This window comes from Corythoichthys intestinalis, chromosome 12 (genome assembly GCF_030265065.1).
Source record: "Corythoichthys intestinalis isolate RoL2023-P3 chromosome 12, ASM3026506v1, whole genome shotgun sequence".
Lineage (NCBI taxonomy): Eukaryota > Metazoa > Chordata > Actinopteri > Syngnathiformes > Syngnathidae > Corythoichthys > Corythoichthys intestinalis.
This window is the reverse complement of record NC_080406.1, coordinates 47,454,217-47,478,285: the sequence shown is the minus strand read 5'-3', so window position 1 is coordinate 47,478,285 and position 24,069 is coordinate 47,454,217. Positions and strand designations below refer to the sequence as shown.

At 39.8% G+C, this 24,069-nt stretch overlaps 2 protein-coding genes across 3 annotated transcripts in view; one reads left to right on the top strand and one right to left on the bottom strand.

Moving 5' to 3' along the window:
- LOC130926786 (F-box-like/WD repeat-containing protein TBL1X) overlaps positions 1-10,647 on the top strand; it is a 92,852-nt gene extending 82,205 nt beyond the window's left edge. For both annotated transcript variants that reach the window (XM_057852015.1, XM_057852016.1), the window contains 3 exons: positions 650-815; positions 893-994; positions 8,846-10,647. In XM_057852015.1, coding sequence (XP_057707998.1) covers positions 650-815; positions 893-994; positions 8,846-8,872 — 295 coding nt within the window. In that variant the 3' untranslated portion in view covers positions 8,873-10,647. The remainder of the gene's footprint in view (positions 1-649; positions 816-892; positions 995-8,845) is intronic.
- A 3,363-nt stretch (positions 10,648-14,010) lies between these two features.
- The window catches only part of LOC130927137 (G-protein coupled receptor 143-like), a 30,083-nt gene continuing 20,024 nt past the window's right edge, over positions 14,011-24,069 (bottom strand). The window contains exons 8-9 of the mRNA XM_057852723.1: positions 23,373-23,628; positions 14,011-14,584 (exon numbers count right to left, since the gene is read on the bottom strand). Coding sequence (XP_057708706.1) covers positions 14,481-14,584; positions 23,373-23,628 — 360 coding nt within the window. The 3' untranslated portion in view covers positions 14,011-14,480. The remainder of the gene's footprint in view (positions 14,585-23,372; positions 23,629-24,069) is intronic.

Sequence of the window (24,069 nt, the reverse complement as noted above, 5' to 3'; positions counted from 1 at the left end):
CAACTTTTAGTGAGGAAAATACAGTAAATGTTTAGTTTTCCTGCAGTGCATCATATTAAGAATGACACAACACGTTACTAACCTGTTGTAGGATGCCGCCTCAAGTTTAACTTCATTACAATATTTATGAATTAGAAAAATGTTTGTGTCATGTTTGTCCTCCTACAGAAACCATATTAAACACAAATATATTTCCCTCCCATATTAATTTCCATTTTCAAACATTTTTGAAAATACTTCAGGGAGCCATTAAGGCAGCGCTAAAGAGCCACATGCGGCTATAGAGCAACAGGTTGCTGACACCTGGTTTAAATAATTGAGCAATTATTTTTCTGGAGAAGAAAATTACTAAATTGTATCTGGTCTCCAAGTCGACTCCACGCTCCCCATCCTAACTTGATCGACGTCCGATCCATCAGAAGTGGGAATGCCAATACAAATTTAACTCCTCCCCACAGTAATGTAGCAAATAGCGGAGGATGCTACAATATATGTAGAAGTTGGAAAAGTATGAAAATACCCAACAAGTGCACTGATATGCCCATATTAATCCCCACAGAATCTGCATGACCAAATGCAAGGATCGACAGATCCCCCCCAAATTATTATTTCTAATCAATCTTTGGCGTATCTTTTCCTACATTCGTAGTGCGTCATTTGACTCGACGGTGCGACTGTGGGACGTCGAACGAGGGGTCTGCATCCACACGTTGACCAAGCACCAGGAACCCGTCTACAGCGTTGCCTTCAGCCCGGATGGCAAGCATCTCGCTAGCGGCTCCTTTGACAAGTGTGTGCATATTTGGAACACGACGGTAAGTTTTCACCACGGCCATATGTCCCTGGACATGATGTTGTTCTCGGGGGGGTTTCACGTGATATGTTGTTTCAGAGTGGGGCCTTGGTGCACAGCTACAGAGGTACCGGTGGGATCTTTGAAGTGTGTTGGAATAGCACCGGTGACAAAGTTGGTGCCAGCGCGTCAGATGGTTCAGTGAGTGGTCATATATTCTAATTTATAAATTGGATTAGATTATTGACCCTGTGTACACATCTAAATACTATGATTTTTTTTTTTTAAATCAAGTTTAGTTTGTTTATTCATTTTAACTTAGGTTTTCAATACAATAAAAAAATCGGATAATAAATACAGTTTTAATGAAAATTACAAAATAATTTAAGAATCATATAATACCGTATTGGCCCGAATATAGGACGGCCCTGATTATAAAACGACCCCCTCTTTTTCAAGACTCAAGTTTGAAAAAAAGACTTTTTGAACACCAAATTAATTTTTATACAGAAAACAATTACAGTACATCCGAAACAAATGATTATAACAATATATTTGAGAGAAAAAACATGTTAATATCTGAACATTTAAATATGTAAACTAAAGTGCAATCACATTTGTAAATGAATGGCTTCTGGTTTTTGAAATGTAAATAAACCAATCTATTGTGATAAAACAAAAAAATTGCAATAACTGCATTAACCATCAAAGTGAAGTCTAACTGTAACTGTAGTCTTGAAACAAATCTGATTAAGGAAAAATATTGCAATAAAATAATGCAAACTGGTTAAACTAAAAAGAGTAGCTGAGATCTATCATGACAGAACATCGCTTGCTTCAATGATATCTGGCGCCATCTCGCGTAGTGAATAGGGAGAGTAGCTGAGATCTGTCATGACAGAACATCGCTTCAATGATATCTGGCGCCATCTAGCGTCATGAATGGGTATAATGTCTAGACCGCGAATATAAGACGACCCCCTCGTTTTCAGTGTTATTTCAATGCAAACAACAATCTTATATTCGGGCCAATACGGTAATAATGTTGAAGTTAATTTTTTGATAGAATTTATTTGTTTTTGTTCATTTAAATTAATAGTTCAATGCAAAGAGAAGCCCGGAGGCCCACCATGCGTATTTAACACTGAGAGGTAACTCTGTACAAGTTTATTCCTAAAACATATATTTTTAAAAAAGTGCAATAGTCCTTGATAATAACAAATACTTTTACAATCACATAATTAAAAATCTTCAAGTTGATTTAATTACCATAGTTTATTACTGTTTTTATTTTAATTAATGTATCAATTTAATCGTATAAAAGCCATAAAAACACGGTAAAAAAAAAAACAATTTAGCATGTGGATCCATTGACCGAGGCAAAGATAAAGTCTTTACGTGTGTATATATTTAGTTGGTAAATAAATTCAAATGGATGGAGCAATTAAATGGTCTCTGTGGATGCTGTAAATGCATTACTAAATGATATAGTTCTTCGCCAGTGTGCTTATACATTATAGAAAAGTAGCCCTCCCTCACTTCAGTCATGGTGACATAAACTTACTTGGACCTTGTATCACGGCTCTTTTTATCGTCATTACTAAATGTTGTCATTATTACATTGAAAACATCTGGCATGAAAAATCCAAATAATATATGCAGTGGTATGAAAAAGTACCTGAGCCTTTTGGAATCTCTCACATTTCTCCATTAAAATCACCATCAAATGTTATCTGATCTTTGTCAAAATCACACAGATGAAAAAACACTGTGCTTTAACTAAAACCACCCAAACATTTATAGGTTTTTATATTTTAATGAGGATAGTATTATGCAAACAATGACAGAAAGGGGAAAATAAGTTAACCCTCTGACTAAGACTTAAAGAGCAATTGACACCAATTTTTACCAATCACTGATGAATGGTTTAAATCTGCCATGCCCACTATAAAACACACACCTGGTAAGAATTGCCTTGATGAGAATCATTGTCTGATGTGCATCATGGCTCGGTCAAAAGAGCTTTCTGAAAAACTGCGATCATGGATTGTTGATTTGTATAAAGCTGGGAAAAGATACAAAACCATCTCTAAAAGTCTGGATGTTCATCAAACGACAGTCAGAGAAGTCGTCTATAAATGGAGAGAGTTTGGCACTGTTGCTTCTCTACCAAGGAGTGGCCGGCAACCAAAGATGACACCAAGAGTTCAGCGCAGAATACTCAGAGAGGTGAAAAAGATCCCTAGAATGTCTGTTAAAGACTTACGGAAATCACTGGCACAGTCCAATATCTCTCTGCACACATCAACTACAGGACTGTCTCAGGAAATTAGAATATTGTGATAAAGTTCTTTACTCTCTGTAATGCAATTAAAAAAACAAAAATGTCATACATTCTGGATTCATTACACATCAACTGAACTATTTCAAGCCTTTTATTATTTTAATATTGCTGATTTTGGCTTACAGCTTAAGAAACCTCAAAAATCCTATATCAAAAAATTAGAATACTTCCTCAGACCAAGTAAAAAAATAATTTTATAACAGCAAAACTAAATCAAACATTTGAAAATGTCCATTGATGCACTCAGTACTTGGTTGGGAATCCTTTTGCACGGATTACTGCATCAATCCGGCGTGGCATGGAGGCAATCAGCCTGTGGCATTGCTGAGGTGTTATTGATGCCCAGGATGCTTCGATAGCGGCCTTCAGCTCATTTGCATTTGTAGGTCTGGTGTCTTTCATCTTCTTCTTAACTATACCCCACAAATTCTCGATGGGGTTCAGGTCAGGGGAATTAGCAGGCCAATCAAGGACAGTGATGCCATGGTCAGTGCACCAGTTACTGGTGGTTTTGGCACTGTGGGCAGGTGCCAGATCATGCTGGAAAATGAAATCCTCATCTCCATAGAGCTTTTCAGCAGATGGAAGCATGTAGTGCTCTAAAATCTCTTGGTACACAGTTGCATTTACTCTGGACTTGATGAAACACAGTGGACCAACACCAGCAGCTGACATGGCTCCCCAAACCATTGCTGACTGTGGGAACTTCACACTGGATTTCAAGCAACTTGGATTTTGCTCCTCTCCAGCCTTTCTCCAGACTCTGGCGCCTTGACTTCCAAATGAAATGCAAAACTTGCTTTCGTCTGAAAAGAGGACTTTGGAGCACTCTGCAACTGTCCAGTGCTTCTTCTCCATAGCCCAAGTCAGACGCTTCTTCCGTTGTCTTGAGTTCAGAAGTGGCTTGACCATGGGAATACGGCTATTGTAGCCCATTTCCCGGACACGTCTGTGAACTGTGGCTTTTGATACCAGGACTCCAGCTTCAGCCCACTGTCTTTGAAGCTCCCCCAAATTCTGGAAGCGGCTCTTCTTCACAATTTTGTTAAGGCTGCGGTCATCTCTCTTGGTTGTGCAGCGTTTCCGGCCACATTTTTCCCTTCCAACAGACTTTTTGTGGATATGCTTTGAAACTGCACTCTGTGAACAGCCTGCTCTTTGAGAAATTTCTTTTTGTGTCTTACCCTCCTGATGGAGGGTATCAATGATGGTCCTCTGGACAGCAGTCAGATCAGCAGTCTTCCCCATACTTGTGATTTAGTTTACTGAACCAAGCTGAGTGTTTTTAAGGCTCAGGAAACCCTCGCAGGTGTTTCGAGTTAATTAGATGATTCAGGTGATTAGTTGAATAGCCTACTTGTATACTTTTTCATGATATTCTAATATTTTGAGATAGGATTTTTGAGTTTTCTTAAGCTGTAAGCCAAATTCAGCAATATTAAAATAATAAAAGGCTTGAAATAGTTCAGTTGATGTGTAATGAATCCAGAATGTATGACATTTTTGTTTTTTTAATTGCATTACAGAAAGTAAAGAACTTTATCACAATATTCTAATTATCTGAGACAGTCCTGTATATGTAAAATTATGGCACAGAAAGGTGTTCATGGGAAGACTCTACGGAGCAAGCCACTGTTGTCTAAAAAACGTTGTTGCTCGTTTAATCTTCGCAAAAATGCACTTGGACACTCCACAGACGTTTTGGCAAAATATTTTGTGGACTGATGAAACCAAGGGGGTGGGGGGCAACAAAATATCAAATGTGATGGTTATTCATTATTCCCCCTTCTGTCATTGTTTGCATACTATCTTCATCAAAATATGAAAACCTATAAATATTTGGGGGTTTTCAGTAGTGTTGCACCGATACAATTTTTTGGCCCCGATACCGATACCTGGCTGTGCCGTATCGGCCGATACCGATACCATACCGATACCACCCCGTTTATATATATATATATATATTTTTTTTTATTTTTTTTTTTTTTTCTCAAAGAGCTACATAATTGGATGTGAAATCATTGCTATCAAGGCTTTGTCAGGCTGTTGCTTACCTTTGCAAAATAGGAAAAAGACTAGCACAAAGTGAATAGTCTACTGAACCCAAGTAGACAATAGTTGAATAAACCTTTGGCTCTCAAAGGCCAAAATAGTGCTACATTAAAAAAAAAAATCATAATAATAAACTCAGAATGAACTGAATAAACCTTTTTAAACCTCTCAAAGGCCAAACAGTGCAACTTTCATGAAATTATTGTCACATTCTGCTGCTGGTTAGATTGTGTCTTGTTGCTGGGCTGTTAGTGGGGGCGTTCCTGACGTCGCACCTGAATCCAATGCAGGCTCATCAACGCAGCATTTAAGCACGGGTGATCTCAGAGAAGGCTGCCGAGATATTTGCCTTGCTGATCGCCATTTGACATCTCGCACTATAGTCTCGCTACATTTGCTTGTTACGCCCCTGCATTGTTTTTTTTCTGTTAGTGTGCTGTACTCGTTTGTAACCTCTACCCTGTGCAGGTATTTGAGTGTTTTTATTTTGACTTTTTGGCTCGCTGCCTATCGTCTTAGTTAACCTTCGAGTTTGTAGTATTGAGCTCCGTCGACCTGCTGTCACGGACTCCTTTTGTTATTTCTTCTATCCCGCGATTGCGTGTTGTATTTTGTTTGCAATCATTAAACCCTTATACATATCCCCTGCTTGTTGTCTGCTTCGAGTTCCAACCTTTTTTCCGCATTTGCGGACGCTAACAATTATAAGTAATAATAATTGACCACAGCATCCCGTCTCTCTATTAGCCTCCTTTTTTCGGGAGGAGGGAGTCCTTTATTTCTATTTCTGAAAGGTGGCAACCCTCCTTTGGAAACAGTTCCCAAATTACTGCGGCATTTCTTTCAGTGAAACACAATAAAAGTAAAGTAGAAATAGTGAACTGACCAGAGATTGTTGCTCCGGTCCAGCGCCCTTCCTCTGGATACCACTCCTGCTCTTGCAGGCTCAAACTCGTTGTGTTCGTTCACATTTCGTCTTCAAATGTTTTATCAGGTTCGAGGTATTGAAATCGGCCGATTTAACTCCACGTCTCGAAACTTTCAGGCCGTAAATCTTGCATGCAGTCATTGATTTTAATCGACGGGATTTCTATTTTGAAACACTTCCCGACCGCCGCCATTTCTCCTGGTTTGTGTTTCCTCCATATGAAAAAGCGGCCTTGTCATTGGTTAGGAGTGGCTATTGGCCCGCCCTCATTGGTCTGGGGCAGGCCAATAGCGATGGCTGCTTGGTGTTCACGTGTCATCACACAACACAGAGACAGAGTGTAGTGAGCGCCAGGAGGTAAAAAAAAAGGCTGCGGTCAAATGTTATAATAATGGACCGGTAAATGGTATCGGCGCCGTCTTTGTTGGTACTCGCCGATACGGATACCACCATTTCGGGCTGGATCGGCGTCCCCTGCCGATACCAGCATCGGTATCGGTGCATCTTTAGTTTTTAATTGAAGCACAGTGTTTTTTCATCTGTGAGATTTTGACAAAGATCACATTTGATGGTGATTTTATGCAGAAATGTGAGAAATTACCAAAGGTTCAGATACTTTTTCATACCACTGTACCTTCTGCAGAGGCTTGCCACAATTCATTTCCTGCAGGTTCTCCAATGTGAAGTGGTATTCTGGCAACTCCAAGGGGGAGGGCATTTTATGCTAGTCAATATTTTGATCTAGTTGCAGTACGATCTTTGGCCATCAAGCCTACATCCTGCACCTTTTAAATGATCAATAAATGAATACGTCACTCGATCTATAATCAATCACTGCCAGCCAAAATGGATTCGACGTCTATTGTTGTCAATAGCAGCTAAAGAGTTATTATTGTTTAAAAACTTGAAGTTCAAAGGGGAACATCCTTGGTTCAATTCAATTAATGGTAGAAATCGGCGTACAAACGCACACACAGACAATAGTGGATGCAAAATTGCTCTCATGTCAGATGTTTTCCTGTAATTTCCTGCAGCACAACATTTGTGATATTTGATTGTTCAAACATAGACTTCATAATGTATTGACGGGACATGGGGCCGATTCATAGGGGGCTTATCTCCGTCAAAGCTGACCGAGTGGAAACACAAAGAGCTTTTTCAGTTGAAAATTCTTGTGACTAAATGCTTAAATCCCTGAATTCTTTATAAATATGAACGTAAAACAGTCTAGATTATTGGTTAAAAGCAACAACAACAAAAAAACGTGCAGATAGCATTTATTTTATGTAAATGTTGCGAACTATGAGGCTAGTCAGTAAGGAAATTGGCAGCCGCCAAATGTAAACAAAGTTCTTTTTCCGTTGAAAATTCTTGTGAATAAATGCTTAAATCCCTGAATTCTTTATAGATATGGACATAAAAGAGTCTCGATTTTTGTTTAACCCTTTAATGCCAGCAATATGAAGCAATCATGAGAGAATCACAAAAATTGAAAAATAAGGTCCTAATGAAACCTTTTTTTCAAATTTGTAAAAAGAAAAGTCAAAATCAATATGTGTAATAAGCGCTCAGATATCTGTAACCCTTTCTAAATCCTGTTTGTTTTTTTCATGGAACCTGCAGATGCATGTTTTGAATTGCATCCATCATTTTTTTTTTCCAAAAAGAAATGTCAAAATTCTGAATTAGTCTCAAAATCATTAAATTTTAGGTGTATCAAATGTGATACATTTGGCAATATAGTTAAAAGCAAAAAAAAAAAAAAAAAAAAAACGTGCAGGTAGCATTAATTTTACGTAAGTATTGTGAAGTATAATGCCAATTCTGTAGCGGCCAATTCCTCCCATTGATTTTTTTCACAATGTTCCAAAATGCATGCATGGTACGAAAAATCTAATAATTACCTTGAATCCTTGAACAAATCACTCCTGAGACAATCCTTCCTGTTTGTATGCAGTACAGCTTTCGTACTTTTTCAACTTGACGCCGGTGTTAGATCGCTGCATGTGACCGACTGCTAATAAATGAAGCGGTGTGTCGGACGGCCCCCTTCGGGAAGGCGTGACGCTATGAATGGGGAATGTGTCATGTAATTACATTATGAAGTCTATGGTTCAAAGTAAAAAAGCATAAAGGGACGGCTCGCACCTTGTATAAGTGACCTTCACGTGAAATACGGTTGCTTAAAGTATTTAAGTACGCTAATGGCAAATTACGTAGACCTCTGATAATGGAGAAAAGAATGTTTCAACACACACACAAATAAAACCTGGCTTACGAGCACAGCTATCTTATGATGGCATTTATACGCGCACACACTGATAGACCTAAACACAGTTGTATATGAAAATGAGTATTAATGATGTTATGGGGACAGGTGGGCAATCTGGCAACCTCGCATTTGATTGGCTGAAATGGCACCATCATTGATAAAACGTTTGCCTCAATTACCAGAGATACTGGTGTTTATTTATATTTTTCTTCACTATTACACAAAGTTTAGACAAATTAAATTCTGGGTTTTTTTTTTTAATTTATTTATTTATTATACAAGATACTTCCAGCTGGGATGTGCATGATGAAGGTGTTGCCTGTCCCTTTAAGATGAACTGTGTACTGACAACAGAACACTGGGATGCTTGTACTTAATCAAATTGTTCTTGCATCTCAAAGACAATAGTTGCCAAATCTCTCCTAACTGGCATCCACATGCCATTTCTCGCTTCAGGTATGCGTTCTGGACCTCCGGAAATAGCAGCGTTGGATGGCCAATCGTCGGAATGTGCAGCAGACTGCCTTCTTAAGACATCAGCAAACGTTCTCGTTGCCCCTCTGTGGGGGTGGGGGGGGCATGGCAGTCCACCGAGTTAAATTCAAGAAAAAAAGAACTCACGGGAGCAACAACAGAAAATGAAGGAGCGGCCATTCACGCTGTCGGACGTGCTTCGACAACACCGGAGGTACTTCCAACTCCCGTTTTATGTCGAGGTATCTCATAAGGATGCACTGCCACTGGCCCCCTCCCGCCACGGTTCGGCCGCTCGACAGGAAAGACGACCTAACCGAGAGGCGGCCGCTGACGGAAGGAAGACTCGTAGAATTCGCGGCGGGGGCGAGCGACGCTAGCAAAACCTCGACCACCCTCGCAGACGGACTTATTGAAAGTGCAAAAAGGTGGAGCGTTGCCGTTCCCAAACCTCCTGAACCGGCCCGACAATTGGAAACAACACGGACAAAAAAAATGTGTGGAAAAGTGTGGTTTACGAAGAGAATTTTGCCCTTTTTTGGATGTACATGTAAAGAATGTAAAGATATGTAAATTAGATTAATACACAGACTTATATACTGTGTATATATGTTTATATACAGTACACCTTATTGACGTCACGTTAGGGGCTCGCTTATGGCCGCTTTTTAATTCCAAACTCCTTTTTTCCCAGTCGAGGCACAAACTGCCAAATTTATGGAATCATCACGTGTCGCTCGGTTGCGTCTTCACATCGTGTGTTGAATGGGCTAAACAAAGCCACACCCACCAAATTCCAACGCACAGTTTTCCACATTTTTGCGTTTTGAGCACTTTTTCCCTGCGCTGATTCTACTGAAGCGTCCAATCTGAACCCCCCAAAATTTTTTGCTTCCATTTCGTTTGTCAACTTGCGCTCAAACAACATGAAGTGCACTTTTTGAAAAACAAAAATTCCTCAAGGTGGGTTTGATTTTTTTTGTTTTTTTTTTGTTTTTTGCTTTCCTGGAAGTGAAAGGCAGACATTTTCCCTTATTTTTTTTCCTCATCAGGTGTCACAATAGGATGTCAATGGGTTGTCCATGGTTTTTGGGGACTTTTTCAGAGCCATTATTGTCTGTGTCAGACTGAGAAATTGGGCTGTGGGTTTGCTGGCCAATGTGGATGAAACGCTGTGACAGCTACTATTACTATGTCTCTAGCGCACCCTGGTCCAGGGTGTGGTCACCTGTTTCAAGACTAAACATTCAAAGTTGTTCAGTGTCTCAAATAAATCACTCTATTTTGATATCAGAACACTTGTGCTTTCAATGGTGTCATTTATTTAAAAATAAAAGTTATCTGTTAAATCAACATGCACATCGGGTTGTGAGAAAACTACTGACTAATGGGGAAAAAATATTGAGAGGCAATCCTTTCTAATGTTACAAGATGATAGGCTGATAGCCACACTATTGCATACTAAATGTAAACTCAAATTCATTGTAATTTATTGTTTGATTTAGCTCCTTTTTTGTTTTTACTGTACATTATGGTTTGGTAAAATAGTTCAATTTATTTTCAAAATACAGTGGTACATCTACATACGAATTTAATTCGTTCCAGGACCTTGTTTGTAAGTTGAAATGGTCGTATGTCGAGCAGGATATTCCCATAAAAATACATTATAATTCCATTAATTCGTTCCACAGCCCCAAAACCTACACCAAATCCTTGATAAATACTGCTGGTACTATTGCAAATAGCAATTACACAGTGCAAAACAAATGAATAATGAAAAAAAATCGGAATAATATAATAATCGTAATAATAAAAATGATGATACCTGTAAAAACTTAACAAATCGGGTTTTAATGTGGCAGATATATTTTTGCATGGCGTACCTGAACCCACCGCGTGGCTGACGTGTCGGACTGGGAGGACAGCTGCGGCAGACAGTAGGCATATTGTGTTGCACAAGTTCTGAAATATTTAAAAACCTGACGTAGCTAGAGATTTCTGTGGATTTTACAGTCATAATAATTGTCAGCTCAACTCATAAAGACAGAGGAGGACCGCCGAGATCATAGAGCATTGACCGTCCGTATTGTTGAGCCAGTTCACGGGTGCGCACCCCATGCTCATATCTTTTTATCATTTCCATCTACATTTCATTGGTAAGCCTCAGCTTTTTCCTTTTTTTTACCACCTACATTAACATTGTTGTAACTAAGGCTGTCAAGCGATTAAAATTTTTAATCGAGTTAATCACATCTTAAAAATCAATCGTAATTAATCGCAATTCAAACCATCTATAAAATATGCCATATTTTTCTGTAAATTATTGTTGGAATTGAAAGATAAGACAAGACGGATATATACATTAAACATACTGTACATAAGTACTGTATTTGTTTATTAAGACAATAAATCAACAAGATGGCATTGACATTATTAACATTCTGTTAAAGCAATCCATGGATGGAAAAAGACTTGTAGTTCTTAAAAGATAAATGTTAGTACAAGTTATGGAAATTTTATATTAATGTTTTCGTTTTATATAATATTTGTAAAATTTTCAATCAAAAAATAAACTAGTAGCTCGCCATTGTTGATGTCAGTAATTACACACTGCTCATGGGTGCTGAAACCCATAAAATCAGTCGCAGCCAAGCGGCAGCAGAGGGCAACTAAACACCAAAAGCACAACAAGTGGACATGATACTGTGCTGTCATTCAATCTGTTTGAGCGGGGCATGTGCGTAAAATGCGTCAAACATTTTAACATGATTAATTAAAAATAATTACCGCCTGTTAACGCGATAATTTTGACAGCCCGAGTTGTAACCCATGTTGATTGCTCTCACAAGAAAATCCGCTGCTCGTCCATCATAAATCGTATTTCAAGCATGTCATCGGATGTAGAAACACATGGCGAGTCAAATTTTGCGTCGGATCTTGAAAAGTTCCTGTGTTGCAGCGATCGTATGTCGAGGTACCACTACCACTGTATGTATATTATTAGCTGGGATGACCCTCTCGACCTCTCTAAGGATAAGCGGAAGATGAATGAAAACAACGCAAAGGAAAATTATTTTCCCCAAAAAATGTTCTGGACACACCTTTTTTAGGTTCATTGATTTCTTTTCATTCTAAATTGTATTCATCAGTATCATATAAAAGTTGAGAAATATTAGTCTTTTGAATTTTAAACTTTTTAGTCCTGCACCTGAAATACTGTATAACCAAATGTATTTAAAACTAAAACAAAACAAATTATTTCAAGAGAAATGAGCAAATCCACTCTAAAAAATAATTTGAAACTTAAAATGTTTTTTTTTTTCTACAATTAACAAAATCTGTAATCACAGCAAAAAAACAAACAAAAAAAAAAAAAGGTATTGTAAACTTTTGGGTAGTAGTTGCATTTTTTTCCCTCCCATTATCATGCTCACAATATTTTCAACCATAATGCTCAAGTCAATTCAATTTCATAAACATTTTTTGTATTTGATTTACAGTGGTACCTCTACTTAAGAACATCTCTACATACAGAATTTTCAGGTTAAGACACGCCTCAACGCAGATCATACTCCATGGAGGAGCTCCAGCAAAGGGTGGTGGGATGGGCGGCTGGGTAGAAAATCCATGAAGCGGTCCCGCTGCCCCAAGCCGAGCTCTCCTATTTTAATGCATACACTGCACTACCCTCCCCACACAATCCCATACTGTGCTGGCTAATGGCTGCCAGTCGGGGACCTGGCAGCCACAGTAATAGGGTGGTAGGTGGGTCCCACACTTTTTTTCTGGCGTGGCTCCCAGGCAGGGCCTCCCCTCTGCCTGGGCTGCCGGCCGCGGGAATGGGGGTAGGTCAGGGATCCGATCTCGTGTCACACCGCAGCCCCTCCTCGACGTTCTCCTGCTTCCGTCTTCCCCTCGCTTCTCTGCCTGCGTACCCACCCTGCGCTCCGGCACGGGTCACTGGCTGGATGCCGGTGTGTCGCCTGGGTGTTGCCTGCTCTGGCAGGGGGCCCTGCCTTGCCCTGGGCTTGGTGGGCCGCTGACGTTCCTGCGATGTGCCGTGCTGGTTGGGGGCTGCGACTGTGGCTCGTGGGCGGACGGGGGTGGGGGTTGGTGGGCGTCCCCTCATCCCATCCCTGAAAGCTGGTTGATGGGGGCCCAGGACAACCCTGGATCCCTGGGAGGTGACGGCGGCCCCTTTGCTGGGCCGCGGGTTGGCTGGGAGGGGCCGTGGCACAGGGGTGGCGCCCGCATGGTGTCTCCGCTCGCGTGAGAGGCTGTTCCATGTTTGATGTGATTTGCGCATGGCTGGATGTGATTGGGCGCCCTCGGCTGAGGGACGGGGCGGCGTAGGGTGGGTTGACAACGGTCTCACACTCAAGGGATTCACACGATTACTAGGTTCTAGATCACAGGGTTGATTTGTGTACACTCCACCCCTCCTAATCACTTATCTTCTAGACTCCGCCCCCACTCTCTTTCCCTGATCAACAGGCCCCCTACATGGTGTCAACCGGAAATACATCTAGCTGACGATAACACCAACATATTCATAGTTAGTGTAGACGTTCAATGTATTTCTTGTTGTTGTGTTTCTTCTGTCTCTCTCTCCTTCTTTTCCCCCTTAACCCCTTCCTGTTCCCTGCTTTGTCTTAATAAATGACATATGTTGAATGATCACAATGGGAGTAGGTCATACTCCAATGTGAAACATTAACACTGCCCAGACCAACCGGACACTCAGACTTCCATTCTCCGTGTCAAACAGTTGCTTCTTGTTAAGAAATTTCAGAATCCAAAAGGCAAAAATACAGTATGGCTGGTACTCGCAGCTCCTAGAGTTTATGGAATGCAACATTGGCTATTGCCTAGCATTCCTGCCATCCAGTTGGCTAAGAGGAACCTCGGCTGTATGTGTATGTGTGTATCCCAGTGTCCTCTTCATTCACCCCTAGTGTTGCAACAGCTTTACATGAGTGTATTAACTTTTTCTTTATTCTTGTTTTTTTATATTATGCACAACTACGATTTTATGTTTATTGTGCAATAATCTATTTGTAACATGTATTTGTTACATATTTTGATGCATTTTTATGCATTATAAAAGATGTCAGAATTTTGGGGGGCTTGGAACAGATGAGGGCATATACATGGAAAACGCGTCTCTACTTACTGAATTTTCAAATTATGAAGCTACCATCAGAACCAATTTATTTTCGTAAGTAGAATTACAACAGTATGTTTAAAAAAAAAATCATTTTTGTCTTCTTAAAAGAAAAAGATTGTAATTAGCTCTATTTTTTTTCTGTGCATTCACAACACATTCAATAATAAACTGGATATTTAATAAGAATAAAAGTGCAAAAAACATTAACTAGGCAGCATGGAGTATAGTGATATCCCTAAAAAATACAAATAGAACCTACATAAGCAAGAAAATACTACGTCCATCTCTTAATTACCAGTCAACAACACGCTTCTAATGTTCTCAAGGTTACTGTATGTGGCTACACGAGAGAAGTAGAAAATGAGCTGTGCTACAGAAATCTCCCAGTGTACTTTTTTTTTTTTTTTTTTTTTTTACCAGCAACAGTAGTTTAGAGCGATGTGACGTTGGCTAGTGCTTCCCTGACGTCCCCAAGGATTCCTCATCAGCATCTATATCGCCATAGTCTGGTAGCTCGCTGGATATGTGGATTTCAACTGTGCTAGATTCTGAACCTACCGAGACAAAACAAGGGAGGGGGACGGGCACCGATTACTTTGTGGTTTTAAAAGTTACCCTCTAACGCAGTTATTTTGCTATCGAAAGAATATATTAGGGCTGGGCAATGATTACCCATTTTCATCGCGTTTAAATACGAAGTCAACATATTTCGAGTGGGTTTCAAAATAAATGCACGGAAAATACTAAAATTATTATTGGATGACAATTCGAGTAATCATAGTTGATCGCGTGTGATTAATTGCTATTAAAATGTGTAATCATTGCCCAGCTCCAAAAAATATAAAAATAAGTTCTCCTACTTGAAAAGATTAGAGAGGCCTGTAATTGTCAACATGGGTAAACCTCAACCATGAGAGACAGAATTTTGAAGAAAAAACAGAAAATCACATCGTTTGATTTTTAAAGAATTTATTTGCAGATCATGGTGGAAAATAAGTATTTGGTCACCTACAAACAAGCAAGATTTCTGGCTGTCAAAGAGGTCTAACTTCTTCTATCGAGGTCTAACGAGGCTCCACTCATTACCTGTATTAATGACACCTGTTTTAACTCATTATCGGTATAAAAGACACCTGTCCACAATTCAGTCAGTCACACTCCAAACTCCACTATGGCCAAGAGCAAAGAGCTGTCGAAGGACACCAGAGACAAAATTGTAGACCTGCACCAGGCTGGGAAGACTGAATCTGCAATAGGTAAAACGCTTGGTGTAAATAAATGAACTGTGAGAGCAATTATTAAAAAATGGAATATATACAAGACCACTGATATTCTCCCTCGATCTGGGGCTCCATGCAAGATCTCACCCCGTGGCGTCAAAACAATAACAAGAACGGTGAGCAAAAATCCCAGAACCACAGGGGGGGACCTAGTGAATGACCTACAGAGAGCTGGGACCACAGTAACAAAGGCTACAATTAGTAACACAATGCGCCACCAGGGACTCCAATCCTGCGCTGCCAGACGTGTCCCCCTGCTAAAGCCAGTACACGTCCAGGCCCATCTGCGGTTCTCTAGAGAGCATTTGGATGATCCAGAAGAGGACTGGGAGAATGTGTTATGGTCAGATGAAACCAAAATATAACTTTTTGGTAGACACACAGGTTCTCGTGTTTGGAGGAGAAAGAATACTGAATTGCATCCAAAAAACACCATACCCACTGTGAAGCATAGGGGTGGAAACATAATGCTTTGGGGCTGTTTTTCTGCAAAGGGACCCAGACGACTGATCTGTGTAAAGGAAAGAATGAATGGGGCCATGTATCGAGAGATTTTGAGTGAAAATCTCCTTCCATCAGCAAGGGCATTGAAGATGAGAAGTGGCTGGGTCTTTCAGCATGACAATGATACCAAACAAACAGCCAGGGCAACAAAGGAGTGGCTTCGTAAGAAGCATTTCAAGGTCCTGGAGTGGCCTAGCCAGTCTCCAGATCTCAATCCCATAGAAAATCTGTGGAAAATCTGTTGAGTTGAAAGTCCGTGTCGCCCAACGACAGCCCGCAAAACAGCCCCAAAACATCACTGCTTTAGAGGAGATATGCATGGAGCAATGGGCCAAAATACTAGCAACAGTGTGTGAAAAGCTTGTGAAGAGTTACAGAAAACGTTTGGCCTCCGTTATTGCCAACAAAGGGTACATAAGAAAGTATTGTGATGAACTTTTGGTACTGACCAAATACTTATTTTCCACCTTGATTTGCAAATAAATTCTTTTAAAAAAAAATTAAACCAAATGTGATTTTCTCTTTTATTTCCACATTCTGTCTCTCATGGTTGAGGTTTACCCATGTTGACAATTACAGGCCTCTCTAATATTTTCAAGTTGGAGAACTTGCACAATTAGTGGTTGACTAAATACGTATTTGCCCCACTGTGTATATAACATGCAGGAAATTCACTGGTCATATACAAACAAAAGTTCTAACATCATCGTAATAAAGTGTCAACAGGCGTTTTTAAAATGTGTAAGATGCATCTTTATTTGTGGCACACCATACAGAAAATGAAATATATAAAGTGAAGAAGACTGCAAAAGAATTACAAAGTACAAGGAAATACTACATGCAGCATGTTTGACTATGTTAACTCATTATCTGCCATTGATGGTAATGGACATCCAGTACATCGGACTGGGGGTTCGTTCATTCTCTCCTCCCAGTCAAAATGGATTGGATGTCCATCACAGTCAATGGCAGCAAGTGAGCTGAGAAGTAGAGAGATTCATTTGCTAAAGAGAGAATAGGAATCTAGAGCAGAACTTTGTTAAATACAGCATAGTATATAAAAATGGCTTAGAAATAGGAACAAATCGTTCAAACGCATTAGTGCAGCACGTGCTTGTTTTCAAGATGTCTGTGTAATTGCTTCGACATTTCTTCTTCCGCAACACAAGGACATCACGTTGTCTGTCCTAGTGAACACTTTAACAAGACAAACAAATGGACTGAAGATGAATGGTGACGAGACAAAAAGTTGGTGTAAAAATTCAGAGGTTTGCTTGGAGTTCACATCAAGGACGTAGGTTTGGTCTCAACATTGGTAGTGACGATATAACAGCATTAACCTTCATGCACACATTTTGCTGGAGATGGGACATTAATAAAAGCAAACATATTGGGTGAATGGGGTTAGGGCTACATTTCTCAAGAATATGAACCTAATTAAATTAACTTTCATATGAATTGGTTCAGGTGATACAGTGGTATTAAAAAATATCTGAACCTTTTGGAATTTCTCACATTTCTGCATAAAATCACCATCAAATGTGATATGATCTTTGTCAAAATCGCACAGATGAAAATACAGTGTCTACTTCAGCTAAAACCACTCAAACATTTATAGGTTTACATATTTTAATGAGTATAGCATGAAAACAATGACAGAAGGGGGAAAAATAAGTAAGTGAACCTCTGCCTAAGGAGACTTAAAGAGCAATTGGAACCAATTTTTACCAAACATTTTCAGTCAGGTGTGTGCCCAATCACTGATGACTTGTTTAAAGCTGCCCTGCCCACTATAAAACACACACCCGGTAAGAATTGTCTTAATGAGAAGCATTGTATGATGTGCATCATGGCTCGGTCGAAAGAGCTGTCTGAAGACCTGCGATCAAGGATTGATGGTTTGTATAAAGCTGGGAAAGAATGCAAAACCATCTCTAAAAGTCTGGATGTTCATCGATCGACAGTCAGAGAATTTGTCTACACATGGAGAGAGTTTGGCACTGTTGCTTCTCTCCCAAGGAGTGGCCGGCCACCAAAGATGACGCCAAGAGTTCAGCGCAGAATACTCAGAGAGGTAAAAAAGAACCATAGAATGTCTGCTAAACACCTACAGAAATCATTGGCACAGTCCAATATCTATCTGCACAGATCAACTATATGTAAAACTATGGCCAGGAATGGTGTTCATGGGAGGACTCCACGGGGGAAGCCACTGCTGTCTAAAAAAATCATTTTTGCTCGTTTAATGTTCGCAGAAAGGCACTTGGACACTCCACAGAAGTTTCAGCAAAATATTTTGTGGACTGATGAAACCAAAGTTGAATTGTTTGGGAGTAGCACAGAACGTATGTGTGGAGGAAAAATGGGACAGCTCACCAACATCAACACCTCATCCCCACCATGAAGCATGGTGAAGGAAGTAGGGCTGTCAAACAATTAAAATTTTTAATCGAGTTAATCACAGCTTAAAAATTAATTAAACGTAATTAATCGCAATTAATCGCAATTCAAACCATCTCTAAAATATGCCATATTTTTCTGTAAATTATTGTTGGAATGGAAAGATAAGACGTATATATACATTCAACATACTGTACATAAGTACTGTATTTGTTTATTATAACAATAAATCCACAAGACGGCATTAACATTAACATTCTTTCTGTGAAAGGGATCCACGGATAGAAAGACTTGTAATTCTTAAATGTGAGAACAAGTTATAGTAATTTTGATAGTTTGTACATTGCGACTAAATATCGCCATCTAATGTATTTGTTGAGCTAAACTTAATGTTTGAATAGAGTATTATTTTGCATAGCTATTTTGATTGGGAATGCCAGATCTCTTTGCATTGAGCGCTTTTCTTTATGTGAACATTATTTTATTTTTGAGAGATAGGAATATTATTTTTGTTGTGCTTTCACCAAATGATACTGTAGCAATTTAAATGTTCTTAACTGCCCAAATGCATGATGGGAATTTGAGCAACCATGAGTCACAGTGGTCGCTGCAAATGGTATATCTTCTCTGCGTTGAGTACAATACATGGTGTTAAGTAAAAGATCATCTCCAGCTATTCTTCCCAATGTCGCAAGCCACAATAGTTATAACAGTTGTGGAAGAGATGCCACTGCTTATTCCATTAAATAGTGCGGCTCCAATAAATGCCTGCGTTACCAATTCGCCCTTCTTGGTCATTGGCGGTGCTATGGACCTGCGATTGTTGTTGGCTCATTATTGTCAGTTGGCTCGATTCGTCCGATTTCCTCCTGAGGAAGACGGCGGCGTACATATAAACACTGAGAGGCGTTGGATGGCTTTTTGTGGGTACTTTTTTTAACAAAACATAAGCATGTGGGGGATGCAGCACTTGAGCCTGCGCTAACTGCACACTTTCTCTACTGTCTCGCCCCCTCTCTCGCTCGACCACTTTCTTCCTTACTGCTCAATCTGACAATGCCGGTCACATTGAAAATAACAGCGCTCAATATACTTCAAACGGCGCCATTGTAGTCTGTTCGCGGCATTGCTTGAGTGGGTTGTTCCGCGCCTGCATTAATTGCGTTAAATATTTTAACATGATTTATTTAAAAAATTAATTACCGCCCGTTAACGTGTTAATTTTGACAGCCCTTGAAGGAAGCGTCATGATTTGGGGCTGTTTTGCTGCCTCAGGGACTGGGCAATTTGCAATCATTAATCGAAGAATGAATTCAAAAGTTTATCAGGATGTTTTACAGGAAAACCTGAGGCCGTCTGTCAGACAGTTGAAGCTAAAAAGAAGATGGATGCTGCAACAAGACAATGATCCAAAACACAGGAGTAAATAAACTTCAGAATGGTTTAAGGAAAAACAAAATACACATTCTGAATATATTAAATAAATATATAAATATTAAATATTAAATGTAATGGTTCACTTACTTATTTTTCCCCCTTCTGTCATTGTTTGCATACTATCTTCATTAAAATATAAAAACCAATAAATGTTTGGATGGTTTTAGTTAAAGAAGTTTTTTCATCTGTGTGATTTTGACAAAGAGCAGATCACTTTTGATGGTGATTTCATGCAGAAATGTGAGAAATTCCTTAAGGTTCAGTTACTTTTTCATACCATTGAACACCATTCGATTCAAACCATTGTTTTCAAAAACTACTAAACTTTTAAAAACTAATTAAACTTTTGAAAACCTTCAAAATAAATGTCTGGATTTTATTAGCAAATTTAAATTCCAATATTAAACTAAACTAAATCATATTAACATACACAATAATACAAACTTGTTAATAATCTGTTAGCTGTCCAGGAACGCAAAAATAAACTTTTGTCTTAAGAGCTCAACATTGTCTGTCTGAATAAAGAAATTAAATATAACTGAAAAAACTTAGTCCGGTAATCACAAAAATACATAAAAATTGAGCCTTACTTCAGGTAAAATACTACCAAACTTAACCAAAAAAAATGGAAGCTCCTTTGGTTGCTTGAAGGAACATGAATAAAATAAAAATGAAAATAGGGGAGAAAGGGATGAACCTTGGTTCACTACATATCTCACAGTTTAATTAACGTTAACAATAGAAAACACATACAGAAGGACACTTCTCTCAAAAGCAACTTCCTGCTCGAGTTTTGCAGGTGAGCAAGTTGAGACAGTTTAATGTTATGCTAACTCTGATGCAGGTCGGACTTTCATTAGCTAAATTAGTGGTGTGTTCGTCTTTTCGCATTACTTACAGTGGTTGCTAACTGAAAAAAACTTCTAATATCCCTCCTCTTCAAAGAGGGCGGAGGAGGTGGCATGTTGTCGTATTTCTGTCGGTGCTGTATGTGTGTTGGAGGGGGGATGGTGGGGGGTTCCAATCAAACATGCGTTTGAGGGGAAAAAAATGACACATTTAGCAAGTGAAAAAGTGTAAATGTAAGTCTGAACATAATGAAAATAATTCACTTAATAATGGCAGGGTCAATTCTATCCTTACAACATATGGGAAGAATCGAAATTACAGTAGAATTACAGTTTTTTAGTCAACCACTAATTGTGGTTGACTAAAAAACAGTTCTCCCACTTGAAAATATTAGATAGACCTGTAATTGTCAACATAGGTAAACCTCAACCATGAGAGACAGAATGTGGAAAAAAAAATAGAAAATCACATTGTTTGATTTTTAAAGAATTTATTTGCAAATCATGGTGGAAAATAATTACTTGGTCAATACCAAAAGTTCATCTCAATACTTTGTTATGTACTCTTTGTTGGCAATAACGGAGGCCAAACGTTTTCTGTAACTCTTCACAAGCTTTTCACACACTGTTGTTGGTATTGTAGCCCATTCCTCAATGCAGATCTCCTCTAGAGCAGTGATGTTTTGGGGCTGTCGTTGGGCAACACGGACTTTCAACTCCCTCCACAGATTTTCTATGGGGTTGAGATCTGGAGACTGGCTAGGCCACTCCAGGACCTTGAAATGCTTCTTACGAAGCCACTCCTTGGTTGCCCTGGCTATGTGTTTGGGATCATTGTTATGCTGAAAGACCCAGCCACGTGTCATCTTCAATGCCCTTGCTGACGGAAGATTTTCACTCAAAATCTCTCGAAACATGGCCCAATTCATTCTTTCCTTTACAGAGATAAGTCATCCTGGTCCCTGTGCAGAAAAACAGCCCCATAGCATGATGTTTCCAACCCCCATGCTTCACAGTGGGTATGGTGTTCTTCGGATGCAATTCAGTATTCTTTCTCCTCCAAACACGAGAACCTGTGTTTCTACCAAAAAGTTCTATTTTGGTTTCATCTGACCATAACACATTCTCCCAGTCCTCTTCTGGATCATCCAAATGCTCTCTAGCGAACCGCAGACGGGCCTGGACATGTACTTTCTTCAGAAGGGGGACACGTCTGGCAGTGCAAGATTTGAGTCCCTGGCGGCGCATTGTGTTACTGATAGTAGTAGCCTTTGTTACTGGGGTCCTAGCTCACTGTAAGTCATTCACTAGGTCCTCCCGTGTGGTTCTGGGATTTGTGCTCACCATTCTTGTTATCATTTTGACGCCATGGGGTGAGATCTTGCACGGAGCCCCAGATCGAGGGAGATTATCAGTGGTCTTGTATGTCTTCCATTTTCTAATAATTGCTCCCACAGTTGATTTCTTTACGCCAAGCGTTTTACCTATTGAAGATTCAGTCTTCCCAGCCTGGTGCAGGTCTACAATTTTGTCTCTGGTGTCCTTCGACAGCTCTTTGGCCATAGTGGAGTTTGGAGTGTGACTGACTGATATGTGGACAGGTGTCTTATATACCAATAATGAGTTAAAACAGGTGCCATTAATACAGGTAACGAGTGGAGCCTCGTTAGAAAAAGTTAGACCTCTTTGACAGCCAGAAATCTTGCTTGTTTGTAGGTGACCAAATCCTTATTTTCCATTCTAATTTGGAAATAATTTCTTTAAAAATCAAACAATATGATTTTCTGTTTTTTTTTTCTCTACATTCTGTCTCTCGTGGTTGAGGTTTACCCATGTTGACAATTACAGGCCTCTCTAATCTTTTCAAGAAGGAGAACTTGCACAATTGGTGGTTGACTAAATACTTATTTGCCCCACTGTACCTATGTAACTGAAGTCATTATATAATGCAAATAAGGTTGCTTAAAAGTTGGTGGGGACAATTTGAACATCCTAAAAAGTTGGTAGTGTTATGTCCCTATCGTCCCTATGCAAACCTACGCCCTTGCTTAGTGGGTGCCTTAACGAGACCAGAACAGAATGGAATTATCTGTGTTGTGTTATTAGTAATGATCATGAGCCTGTAGGATGTTACATGTATTTTTTTACCCACGTAAAGAGAAACAGGAAATGGGGATCTTACAATGATCGAAAGTATTATGCAAGAACTGTTCTTTTCATCGTAATTTTTTGTTTTGTTTGCAATCTGTGAGATACATCAGAAAGGTTCCATGATTGCCGTTGTACCAGTCCTCAAAGTTTACCAGGACAGTCAGAGGACCAGTCGGAAAAGTTCCGAGACTGCCTTCAAAACCAGAACTACTCTGTTGGTAAAAGTTACAGGATTTTCTAACAGAGCCCAACTGTTGGTGAAGTCCCAGTACTGTACTGCACTGGAGCAATGTCAGTCCTGGAACTTTTCTGACAGATGAGGTTTGTCAGAGAAGTTCCGGGATTGGTATGATACCAGTCCTGGAATCGGTCGGAAAAGTTACAGGACTAGCGTCAAAAGTCTCGGAACTTTTCTGACCAACCTCATCTGTCAGAAAAGTTCCAGCACTGACACTTACCAATCCTGGAATCCGTCAGAAAACTTCTAAGTACTTGTGTTGCTTTTCAAGAACTGGCGTTTACCAGTCATGGAACTTTCCAAAAGACTTCTATGTTGTTGCAGGATTACACTTTCAGTTCTAGCAGGTATCAGCAATAGTCAAAACTAATCACATAAATAAAAGCTCACATTTTCGGATTGAATAAAAGTAGCAGTCCATTCATCCTTCATCACCATCCCTCGTACATGGGCGAACCATTGGCGGCGCCGTGAGCCCAATTACCTTCTGAGAGGACGCTGATGGCGTCGGACTGCAGCTGCCCGTTGCCGTTCATGTTTTTCTTTGCCTCCTGCACGTGACTCTGGTAGAGCAGGGCCGTGCCCAACATTGAGTCGCGTCCACCTCCGTTGGCAGCCGACGTGGATGCCGACTCCCAGACCGGGTCCCTGCGACCTCGCAGGCTCAGGTCCACGTCGAAACCCGTCCAGCCGTGGAATGCCAGCGTGTTGAGAAAGGCCTGCATTGGGTTCAGGATCCCCTGAAACGCAAGATGCACATTGTGATTAAACTGCGATTGACGGCAATAGAAGTCCCATCCAATTGGACCGGATGGATTAGCAACAATTTTGTGCTAATAATATACTAAAACGAAAACTAACTCACTAATGTGTGCCATTCCACCAAAGTAAAAATTTTAATCTATTTTTGATCATTTATGGAAATTTTGCCCCACCACCCTGCTGCCCTTGGTATTACATGTATCAGCTGCTATCTATATTAATGGTAAACTTCTTGACTCATTAACTATCATTGATAATGACTGACGTCCAATCCTTTTGAACTGATAGGGCTGGCAGTGAATAAACATTTATTCATTTGCTGCCAACCTTCTCACTTCAAAGGGATTGGACGTCTATCACCGTCAATGGCAGTGAAAGAGCTAAAAATTCACCAATTTGCAGTATTTTAGTTTGCATTT